Source organism: Peromyscus eremicus, chromosome 2 (assembly GCF_949786415.1).
Source record: "Peromyscus eremicus chromosome 2, PerEre_H2_v1, whole genome shotgun sequence".
NCBI lineage: Eukaryota > Metazoa > Chordata > Mammalia > Rodentia > Cricetidae > Peromyscus > Peromyscus eremicus.
Window position 1 is genome coordinate 47,698,855 of NC_081417.1, and position 12,901 is coordinate 47,711,755.

Genomic DNA, 12,901 nt, shown 5'->3' on the forward strand with positions numbered 1-12,901 from the left:
ATAGATGTACACATATGAAATTGACTTTTAAACAAATAAATATATGATAGAGTCTTTAGGACAATATCCATATATACAGACCCTTTCTTTATATATATGAAACAATGTGTGGACAGAAGAAATAAAATCTATGTTGGGTCAAATGAGTAGATAGAACTTGCAATTCCAACACATGTTGAATAGCTAAACAACTGGGTAAAGTTACTAGTATTTTTTTTTTCATTAAATGAACAATGACTCATACAATCTCCATTAAGAGTCATACAAGATAGAACTTATAGGAAGCTTGATGTCACAGTCCCTTTATGGCAGTGAAAACATGTTTTCATTTTTATTTTATTTCTGTGTTGGTTTGGGGCTGACAACATTTCCTGTGTAATTATGTCTAAAAAAAATGAATGCATGATCAATGTCTCTATTTGATTCTGGAGTCTTTCTTTGCTTAAATACTTCCCTTGCCAGGGAAGCTCATTCTTTCACAGGACACACAGTTCTTGCTTACTGAACTGAAATTTATCTTCCCCAATAATCTATGTAGAGGGTGAGTGTAAGTTGTGTTGATTGTAACAGGTAATAGGAAAATTATAAATGAGCCACAAAAGATCCAATTGGATGTCATCAGAACATTACATTTTCTGTAGATTTTGACCAGAGTAGAACACAAGCATTAGGAATCCTTTAGAGAATAATTTTCTGTAAGAGTCTCAGTATCTGTTTTTTTTTCCCTCTAATCCACTGCATCTGCGTATGTCCATCTACCTCAGCTAAACTTACAGAAGAGAATTTCTGCAGGCAGGTGAAAGTTCATGAATAACATGCCCCCCCCAAAATTCAGTGCAATACTAAGTTTATATTGGTTTTGCAAAGCCCTGAATATCATAGCAACATATGCTATGTAGGAATAATTTTTAAAATGGAATAAAAAGATCATTTTCAATTAATAGTCATAGGCTAGATCTGTTCCTTTATTGAAACAAGCAAAAATTACCCATGACTTTTCAATGCTGTTAATTAATTTATTTAACAAATACATATTGAAATCATACTCTGTGTCAGTACTGTCTCTCCCTTGAAAGTTCGTACTTTATTATATTTTATGATATATTAGACCCATTGGTAATAATTTTGCTTAGGTTTTTAAAATAAGGATAGACCTTTCAAGTTTTATATCTATTCATTACCAAATATGGAAAAATAAAACTTTTAAATATGGATGCTTGGGAAAATATTCAAATGGAGAATAATTAAAATTATGTAAATGCTACCATTTATATAGTCTATTTGTATTTGCAGATATTATTTTCCTTGTTGTAGGAGGAAATTGTTTATTTTTACAACAATGACTATGCTCAGGATTTGAAAGGGGACAATCAAAGCTTCTCTTAGCTGTTATTAGGCATTAAAAATATCACAAAAATTGTATGCCCCAAAATTCTTGGATAGTTTAACTTAAGATGTTGAGAGTCTACATTTGCAAAACAGCTTAATGAAAATGAGTGTGAAATCTAATAACATTTCTGCTCCATATCTTTCTTATTTACTACATGAGTAAGTCTGCCTTCACAAATATGGTAAACAGGTAAAAACTACATCAGTTAAGTCAAGGAGGTTAAGAATGAATTGATACTCTGATCCTTCTTTGTTAACATTTTGCAAGCTAGAATCTAGACATTATAATACTTGGTAAAAAATCTTTCATATTTTAGGATATACATTTCCATTTCCCAAACAGTTTAAAGATCTTATTGTTGCAGAAACAATTGAATCATAAATTTACTTTACAGGCAACTATAAAATGTGAAAAAGAATGTTTACAAATGAGAATGAAGAATAAATTATTTTCAGTGTTCATTATCACATATATACAGGATAATTTAAAACCAAATGGAGTGATTGCTAATTTCGAGCTCTTAAAAATTTCCATCAAAATATACATGTTGTTCAAGAGAGGGTGATAAAAATAAACTGTGACACAAAGCAAATTGTTTCTCTTCTTAGCCTCACAACTCGAATGATGTTACATTATTACAATTCATTAAATGTGAAAATGATGGAAACTTTAATTCCAAAACCATTTCTCTAAATTACCAACAGACTTATACTCTTGATGCCTTTTTACATGATCACAAGCCAGGCATGCATGTGACTCCCAAAATCGTGGGAGGTTTACAGTGAAATCCTTCCTCCAGTTAAAGTAACTAAGGTACAACTTATTGTTTTTGTCAACTTCCTTCAGATACCTTGCCAACTCACTGGGAGAGTTATAATCTTCCACATGAATGAATGAATCAGCTGGAATATAATTCTCATAGTTTTCCCTAGATGGTCCCAGGACAACAGGTACTGAGCCAGCTAAAAATGCATTGTAGAGCTTTTCTGTAATGTAATCTTTGTGAATTGAGTTTTCAAAAGAAAGATAAAATTTGCAAGTAGATATGGTGGGAATCAGGTTTTTATCATTCACGTATTCTCCAAATGCTTGCCCATAGGTGTGGATTTCAATACTCTTGCTGAGCTCGTTATAATACTTGACCCTGGCATGCTCAGGGTTCCAGTTACTCACAACCCAGCACACCAACTTCTCTTTGCTTGGCACTTCGAACACAAAGGGATTTGTGCTCACCGTCAAGAAGCCGTAAGGCACTTGAATATCTGAATCACGGCGATAAGTTAGAGTCAGGTTGAACAAGTGTTCGATGCCACTCTTTTGGGGAGTATGAGTCGGAGACTCTAGGTTCATCCAAATCCATTTCTGAAAGGGTGGCCTAGCCTGCTGAGGTAAATTAGTCAGATCCCAGCTGATGTCTCTGTGGTGAATCAGGACCGCGTGGGATTTGTTGTACAGTGAGCGGTCTGTTGTGAGATGGCACCCTTGGATGTTGAACATTGCTTGGCAGGATGTAAGGTCAAAGGTCTGCCCAAATGGCCACACCCACACCAGAATAGTGGTTTCATTAAAATAATCAGTTTTGGTGGAGAAGAAATTTTTCATTTTCAGCACAGAACTGGCAGACTCCATTGGACTGAAGACCCAGCTGTTGGTGGGTTTGATGTAAATGAGCAGACACGCCATGAAGCAGGCCAGGATAATGCAGACGATTAGAAATGGACGGAGAATGCCTTTGGATGTTGAGGTCATACTTTTTTTCTGCGGAAAAGAGAAAGACAAGGGAAGGTAAAGGTAGGAACAAAAAATGAAATTATAAATATAACTTAAGAGAAATATTAAGACTGTCATAATCATGAAATCAACTGTAATTTCTTTCAGTATTAACAACCACTGTGAGAAATGGGTTTCATTTAGGCAGAAAACTGCTTTTAAGTGGAAGTTTCCCAGAAACTCCAGCCTAGAAAGCATAAATCAAAATTCACTCTCAGCACACATCTTGAAGTCAGGTTAACCACTGCTTCAGTGATCTCTATACCTGTTCTGGTTTTGTTTCTGAAAAAAAAACAAAACCTGACAAAACTGATCACCATTATTAAAACCACAATCGAGCTTATTAGTGAGTGTCACCCAGTAAGATTTGCAAACATTTCCCAGTGGCCTATTTGCTTGTTCACAACTATGCTTTAAAAACTTCCTTTTTAAGGAAGAGAAATGACATGAAGTTGGGAGAGTAAGGAGAGAGATCTAGAAGGGGTTGGAGGATGGGAAAGAATACGTTACAGCACTGTGTATGAAATTTTCAAAGAACAAATAAAAAATAAATAAGATAGTAACATACTTTTATAATCAGAGTAAAGTTAGGAAACTATTAAAGTTTTTGAAAAGTTCATATTTCTTTCTGGGTAAAAGTTTATTTTTACTCTTTATATAGAAATGCATCAAGATAGTCATGTGATGAAATGTGTCCTTGATATCTTCTTTTGGTAAATAAGCACATTAATAAATCTACTGTTGTTTTTCTCTTTTTATTTATACATTTCACATTTATCTGACAGTTTTGTGTCAATACCCTTGTAGTGAACTCATTAGTTAGCAGTATTTAATAATCAAGCACACTGTTGTCATTAGAACAAACTCATTTGTCAGGTGTTAGGGCTTCAAGCTTATCCTTTGTATATTATCATAAATAAGATTCTTAAAATAAAGATATACATCATGGAGAAAAACATTAATTCATTGAATTTAGCTTGTGGTTAAATCAGTGAGCCATTTGTCTTTTGTGTGTGTGTATACTGAAAGTTTTTCTTTTACATTTAAATCTCTTTATGAATATGGACATATGAATGTCACATGTAATATATTTACAAGATTATTACAAGATTATTTCTTCTTTTTTGTTGTTTTTTTGTTTTGTTTTGTTTTTTTGAGACAGAGTTTCTCAGTGTAGTTTTGTTTCCTGTCCTGGATCTTGCTCTGTAGTCCAGACTGGACTTGAACTCATAGAGATCCACCTGGCTCTGCCTCCCAAGTGCTGGCATGTGCCACCACCACCCGGCTCACAAGACTATTTCTTAATAGCATTCTTGTAAGACCTCTGAAATTCATAGTTTTTTCTAAAATGATATAACATCAATTTCAGTGTAACACGAATCTTAAAAGTTCTTATTAATAAAAAAACTTGGGAGCCAGGTATTCGGTTGAACGCTGAGTGATCAGAGAAAACAGAACAAGCCACACCCAACCTCACCTTGCCAATTTCTCAGCTGATCGTGTTTCCTCAGACTGAAAGCCTCTGAATCCTCATCCGAATGGATCTCAGCTGAACTGCTGCTAAAAGCTTAAAATGGCTCTAGTTCCTGGGCTTTATGCCTTGTATACCTTTGTGCTTCCTGCCATCACTTCCTGGGATTAAAGGCTTGTGTCACCATGCCTGGCTGTTTCCAGTGTTACTTTGAACTCAGAGATCCAGATGGATCTTTGCCTCCGGAATGCTAGGATTAAAGGTGTGTGCTACCATTGCCTAAACCTATGTTTAATATAGTGGCTGTTCTGTTCTCTGACCCACAGATAAGTTTATTGGGGTATACTATATATCAACCACATTTCAGAAGTATGATGTATCTTGAAATCTTAATCAAGTATAGGGTATTATATATAGAATACTCTTACCTAAATTTAGGTGAACATTTGAAAAGCCACATACACAAATACATTTTATCCACAACTTTTTAAAGAATATGATGTTGTGTGAGTTATTAAGCTTGATCATGTGAGTATAAAAATTGTGGATATTGAATTCTAGAGCATTCCCTATACAGAATTACTGGAAAAATTACAATTTTCCTTCAAAGCTAGATTCAGTATCAAAGTCAGTAATCAAAGAAATTCACAAAATTTATATATAATATAATTATGTGTATAATATATAATATATATAATACATCTAAGACCTATTAGTTCAACCTTAGTTTACAGAGAAAATTGGGGAGGAATTATAAAGGAAATCTCAATATTTATAATAAAGGGATATTGCAGGCACTATTTTCCAAAGTTTATGGTATGTGAAAAAAATAATACTTAGAAGAGATTTACAGGCTTGACAGTTTCCAGGGAATTGATTATTTGACAACACAAGAAGCCTGACGGAACCATGGAACAAAGCTAAAGAAAAAAAAAAACAGAACACCAAAAAAGAAAATGAAGAAAATAAATATAGGAAAGACAAAACTCATTGATGTTAAGAGCTTAAATTTCAGGTGATTAGTAATATTACCATATCTGAAATATCAATAGAAAGGTTATCCAAGACAGAAAATAAGAAATCTAGGTTAAATATCAACAGGATAAATAATGACTGACTAAATGTAGATTAAAATTAGAAATGGCTATTCAGTTATAATATACTAATACATTTAAAGGACTTGATAAAATAAATAATTGTGGTTTGAGCCAGGTGAAAAGAACAAATATTGGCATAAGAAAAATTCCATTGAAGATGGAATTTGTTAAAGAATAGAATTTATGAATAACAACTGAGAGCAAGCAATAGACCTAGACAGCACAAAAAGACTGAAACCAGTAATTCATTAAACAGGGATCGATATCATATTTTTAAAAAAGGAATCATTTTAGAAAACATAAAATTAAGGATAAGTGATTCAATCATTATATGAATTCAGTTACAATCTCACTAACAAAATATATCAGAGAAGTTATTTTCAAAGGTCAATTTCAGTTAAAAAAATCCAGACAAAATTTAGCAAAAAGAGATGTGTAAATGTAAGAGAATGCCATTGCAGAATAAGTTTATGGAAGTCCATATACATGAGCTCCTGGAGTCATGGAGTCAACATATACTTAACTGTTTGACGAACTCTTCATGAAAGTCATGCTCTCCTGCACTAACATGCTCTCCTGCACTAACATGCTCTCCTGCACTAACATGATCTCCTGCACTAACATGCTCTCCTGTGATATAATCTAATCAGAGGTGCTCATTCTATGCTATCAGGTTACAGTGACCACAGCCTTCATTTAATAACTGTCTATTCAGCAAGGACTGCTATGGGTTTACATGGGCCACTCCTCACAGAACTACTGTGGAGAAGGCCATTGTTGTCTCTTCTTTAGAGATGAGCAAATGGGGCAGAGATACATATTAGAAATAACTAGCTTAACCACTGAGTTGCTTTCTATACTCCACACCAAGCAAAACAATACATCAATAATCCATTCATATTGTACCTTGAGTTTCATTATCTACCCCTTTTGACTTAGGGCTATTTGTTAACAGGTGAAATGTGGATCAATTTCTTTTATCAAGCAATATCTCATACTTATATTGTGCCTATTACTGTAGAGACTGATCTAAGAACTTACACTAACTCACATACATTAGCACATCTATCATCTCATATTACCATTTTACTAAGAAATAAACTGAGGCACAAAATGACTAATAAGCAGTTTGCCCAAGGTTAGTCAGCCAAGAAGGTGCAGAACACACTTTCTAGTGCAGGCTGCTGGCTCAGGTTATAAACACCTGAAGACCATGTTTGATGATCTAGAGTTTTGCTCACTGAAGGTAGAATTTGCAATCATTGTAGTGATACCAGAGTCAGGCCCTTGAGAGGCTTAGCTTTCTTCACTGACAAACCATTACCATCTGGGCAGAGTAGGTGCTTAATAAGTGCTCCTCATGTTATGTGAATGAATGAGTGAACTACAGAGCTTCACACTAGTGTAAGATGCCATGTCAGGAACTGCGAACACAAACTATGAACTGAGTGTGATTTTGTGTTTACCTGTTTTCTCTATGAACGTAGTATATGCTCGTGTAGACAGCGAAAACCACTGAAGCTGACAGAAGAAGTATCTGAACAAAATCTTATTTTGGATTATCTTCTGTTTCAAAGTTAGCATGCATGCAGATGTTAAATGAGAATGATTTGGTCACTAGGCAGAAAACAACACTGTGTTTGCTCTGTGTTTTTAGATTTCCCTATTTGGCTTTTTGTATCACTTGTTCATCACTTTAGACCCTCTATCTCTAATTTTTCTTCGCTGATGTCAGGTCAATTACTAAACAATGGGGCAGTCATTCAGTAGCTCATACCATGCACAGAGACTGTCAGAAAAGTTTGCTTCCTAGAGCCAAGTTGACATTCCTTTGACAGGAGCAGTTTTACTTACTCCTCATAACTGAAATTCAGGTGAAAACCTAACACATTTTGATTTATCAGTCAAGCCAACCTATTTTTTAAAGCCTCTAAGCAGAGTGGCCATATAGCTTTCTCAAGCAACAGCAATGAATGTGTAGAATAAGGGAAACTGTAGCCATAAATCAGATAAATGAAACTTTTTAGTTATTCTCAATGGCCTTAGAGAGTGTGAGAGGCAACAAAGACTTAAGCTTTAAAAAAAAAAGAACAGAATCTTTGGTAAAAATCATGCTTGCTAAGATTTGGTATAGGAAAACATTGCCCATTGAGAAACTAATCCTATTTTCCAATACTGCTCTAACGAAAGATTTTTTTAAAAAATGGAAAGAAATTTAAAATACAAAACATTGTGATTTGCAAATGGTAGATACATGTGCAGATATTGGGGGGGGCAAATGAGAAGGTAAAGAAGATGTGAAGCTTCTTCAGAACCTGGTGATTCTACAGAAAGCATCTGTGTGTGAGTTGTTGTTTGAGATTTTTTTCAGCTAATATTCACCCTTATTCTAAAATGGAAAGGGCATGGACTAAAATGTAGCACAGAATTCAACAACTGCCAAAAACTGTATGATAGAATCAACTTTTCGGCTTGGAGCTTACCACTTGGGCATTATCCCCAGGTGATGGCTACTGTATTTTGTTGTCTTGCCCACATTATACATAATGATATAAAGTTGGAAGAGATCACCACTCATATCAGTAGGAGTTATTCAGTCAACATATTTTATCATCATTGTGTAGTCATAGTTACTTTAGATTTTTTTTTTGTGTGTGTGTGTGATGTGTCTGTGTGACATATCTTTTATCCTTGGTCAAAAGAAAAAAGTTGATCAATGCATACCAAATCCAAAAACCAGGAGTAAATTACTAGAAAATTGATAGAGGTTTGAGGTAGTGGTAGTGGTTTGAGTAGGTATAGATAGCTCCCACAGACTCATGTGTTTGAATACTTGGTCCATAGGGAGTGACATCATAGAAGGTTTGGCTTTGTTGGAGTAGGTGTGGCCTTGTAGGAGAAAGCTTGTCATTGTGAAGGTGGGCTTTGAGGTCTCATAAGCTCAAGTCTTGCCAGTATGACATAGACACCTGCTGCTGCCTGCAGATTGAGATTTAGAACTCTCAGCTCCTTCTCCAGCACCATGTTTGCCTGTACACTGTCATGTCCCACCATGATGATAATGGACTAAACCTCAGAAATTGTAAGCCACCCCCAATTAAATGTTTTCCTTTCCTTGCTGTGGTCCTGGTTTCTCTTTATAGTAATAGAAACCCCAATAAAACAGGGGCTAAGTTATAAATAGTTTTTAAAAAATGATTGTCATAAGATGACCCTTTAAGTTATTCTTTCTGAAATAAAGCTTGTAAAGTGTGAAAATTACATGTTTGTTTTTATATTTTTATTATTCTATGGTAACAAATCAGAAATTAGAGTTCTTAGCCAAATGTTGCACAATAGTAGATCTTTTATGATATTTCTGTAGATTATTGTCATTTCTAATTAGCTACACATTCACACAAAATTCTTTTATAAGTTCAAATATAACTGATTATTATGATTAATAATATCTAGATAAATTATATAATACATTCCTAGTATATGAAGTTTCTGAATATCTTTAGGGTCTTTTTATTGTTTATGGAAACTTCTTTAAGGGACATTATTCTAAATATTTGTTGATTTTAACTATGTGAATAGAACTCATCTCCCCTCTACCCACTCTGTGGTACAATACGTTGAACAATGCAAGCCCTCATGCCTTATGCATGCTATAGAAGTGATCACTCCCTCAGCTGCATCCTGGTTTCCTATTGGACAATTACTTCTGCTGGGCAAACTTGTAGAGACTACAGAAAAAAAAAATTTTCTCTTTTCACAGGCAGTGCTGATCAGATCGGGAGTCAGGTTGAGAATGAAGATGTCTGGGTCTGAGGATCACAATGGGGATCTCTGGTTGAGTTCTGGATTAATGGAGCTACTCTGGGCTCACCTTTCTTTGCTAATCTTCAGTCCCAAGAGTTATACTAGGGCTGGAGAGATGGCTCAGCGGTTAAGAGCACTGGCTGCTCTTCCAGAGGTCCTGAGTTCAATTCCCAGCAACCACATGGTGGCTCACAACCATCTATAATGAGATCTGGTGCCCTCATCTGGCCTGCAGGGATTTGTGCAGGCAGAACACTATATACAAAATAAATAAATAAATCTTTAAAAAAAAAAAGAGTTATACTATAACCATCTAACAGTTTCACTTGTGTTATATTCATTATAATTGTTTTATTAGTTGAAATAGACAAACTAGAACAGACAAATGAACAGAACAATCTCCACTTGAAACAATGAGAAAGACCAATTTATATAAAATAGTCTCTACACCAATTCTCTTATTTTCCACTCGAGATACAAAGTATATATCTTGAACCCTTCAAAAAATATATACATTGTTGAAGCAGGAATAAATCACATCACTTTGTATAAATATGTGTACTGACTCCAGGTAAAGCTTAGGGGTTTGGTTGTGCTATGTACAGTGAAACTATTATGTGTATGATGAACTCAGAGAACATTTCTCTTTCAATATTAATGTGATTTGCTAATAGCATCATATTAGTTTGAGGTTACCCAAAGTCCAAATAATACAAGTTTTCAGGATTTTTTCTTTTGGCTTTTCTTATTTTGCTTATCCCACATCTTTTTTTTTTTTTTTTTTTACACTAAGAACACTTTAAAAAATAAAATAACATTCTTTCATTGTATACCAAATTATATTATATTCTCCCTTATACTATAAAGCTGTATATATTCATCACTTATCTTTCAAGGTTCTGTGGACCTTCAAATTGTGTTGAGCCTTTCTCATGGGCATTATTGATTTTTAGTTCCCACAGTTCTCTATATTTGATATAGAGCTGCATACCTCCTGTCTTGGGAGAGATGCTGTTTACTTTTTAGCAACATGACACTGGTTGATTTCTGGAATGCTCTCAAATTTGTGTCTCTGAACCTCTGTCAAATATCCTTAAAGATAATCTCTGGTGTTTCCCTGGGAAAACCTTTGTTTTGCTTCCTTGGACTCTGGGGAACTTTCCACTAAAGTGCTCCAGTAAGGATGGGGTCACTTGCTTTCCCCAGGGTCACCAGTGCTTTTCCTGAGTCTTCTTCAGAATGGTTCCCATAGTTTTGTGTTTAGGCAGCCTAATGAATGGCTTTCTTTTACCCTGCCCATTTCCTTTGTGTCTTCAGATATTTGTTGCTGTTAGTGAATGTGCTACCAGATGCCATTTTTCGTGCACTATCAACCCCTTTATTTTCAGTGCTTTCTATATTCATTCCCTTTGAATTTCTTTTTCAATTCAGGGATTAACCTCTTTTCTTCTGCTCTTTCATCGGCCCTCTCTCCTCTATCACTAGTTCTTAATCGCTGTCTTTATTCAATAACAATCTCTACTTACCAGCTTGAGCTACAGGCATGGCAATCAGATTTGACAGAGAGCCCAAGTGTAGTCTGGCTCATACTCCCTAGGGGATGCTGTAGACAAGACCAGGGGTTCCTTCATGACACTTTTATCTCCTAGAACATGCTTTCCAGTGCCCCTGGAGGCTAGCAGTCCCTCAGAACTTGGCTGTTAGTACCAACATGCTCATGAACTATATTATCTGGTCTAAAACCTGATCAGATAATATAGTTCATGAACACACACATAAACACACAATACCCCCTCATTTTACTTTGGGATATTCATATTTCTTCTTATTTTAAAAATGAAACTCCATTTTATCCAAATGATAAGACAGAACAACTAACTCAGTCAATTCTCTTTGGTGGTCCTGCATCCCTTATATCTACACCAATCCCACACCAAATGTTATCTTCTAGGTATTTGTTGCATTATTTGATTATTTTTCATTTATCTAAGTAAAACACCTGTCATTTCTTGTGTGGAATACTGGCATTACTTCTAAGTTACCCATTTGGCATTGACTTTTTAAAATTTCATTTTGAATGATTTGTAAAAACATTAAATTGTATATGGTAATAGAATACCTATCATGTACTGTTCAATAAATTGTGTAATGTTTCAATCAGATCAAAATATTTATAACTGTAAACATTAATCATTTCTTCATGGTGAAGGCTTTCAAAGTCTTTTCTTCTTCTTTTTCAAATGTCTAGTACATTATTGGCATACCTGTGTATATCACCTTACTACACCTTATGATACAGTACCTGTACATATCAGTATATTGTACAATAAGGTAATGGCTTTTAGCAACTTCTTCTGCTGCAGGCTGCAGGAATATATCATAAGAACTCAGCTGGTTATGGCAAAGCCACTACCTGGAGGGATCAGGGAATTCCTCCAGAGGAAGCCAAATTCCAAGGAGCTTTTGGTGTTATTTGGCTTGTTATATATCAGATGTCTTCTGTTATGAAAATCATGTGTGTCTTCATAGTTTTCCCAATTGACTTTTCCCTAAGAAAGGCTAACAATATGGACTGCTCACTCTCTGGACATACACATTCAAGGTATTTGGAGAACAGCCTCAGGAAAGTCTTCCTCTGGAATCAGATATCTCCCTTAGCCAATTTCAAGGACTAACAGTAATAACAGTCCACATCCAAGTCTCCTGATTTAAGATAAATTCCACAAGGAGACACCACCTAGGTCAGGTGGATGTTAAATAATAACTTTACACAATTTAGCTTGGACCCTCCTTTCTTACAGCCTTACTAACTTTATAGACATCTAACTCCTTATCTAACCACTTCTAGGAATATTTAGATAACCTTCTGTGCTGACAGCTATGCTCAGCCCGAACCCCAGTTCAAGCCTCCCTGTAATTATCATCATTGGCAGCATCCGGCCAGGACCATCCCCAGATGGAGCAAAGTACCTTATCAGAGATACCTCTGTACTCTCTAAGAACAGACTTAAGCATCCAGGCTACCTGTTAGAGAAGGCCTGGAGGATGTGCCAATTTAGCTTTACTTCCTCCTTTCCCAAACCTTACCTCTAGTTCCAGATCTCCCTATAACTATCACCAGAGGCATCTAGCTATACACAGGTTACCTAGCGACTGAGCACACTTTCCCCTACCCTGCAGAAAAATGGCAGATAGCTTGAACAGATAGGAGCCACAGGAAAAAAGAAGACAGTTTTATTTTCTCCCATTGACCTAGCAACTTGTAGATTCTTAACATTTTCTACTAATCACATCTAAGACTATACTTGAGCATATAAGATCCCTCTTCTTAGATATTACCCGAATGTAGTAGCCTTTTTAGTTAATTCA

The 12,901-nt window shown here is 35.3% G+C and overlaps 1 protein-coding gene across 1 annotated transcript; it reads right to left on the reverse strand.

Annotated features, from left to right (window-relative positions):
• Positions 1 to 1,895: 1,895 nt before the first annotated feature.
• Fut9 (fucosyltransferase 9) lies at positions 1,896 to 3,139 on the reverse strand. Its single transcript, XM_059255702.1, has one exon. It carries the CDS (start codon positions 3,137 to 3,139, stop codon positions 2,060 to 2,062), a length of 1,080 nt encoding a protein of 359 aa, XP_059111685.1. The 3' UTR covers positions 1,896 to 2,059.
• Between the last annotated feature and the right edge of the window lie 9,762 nt (positions 3,140 to 12,901).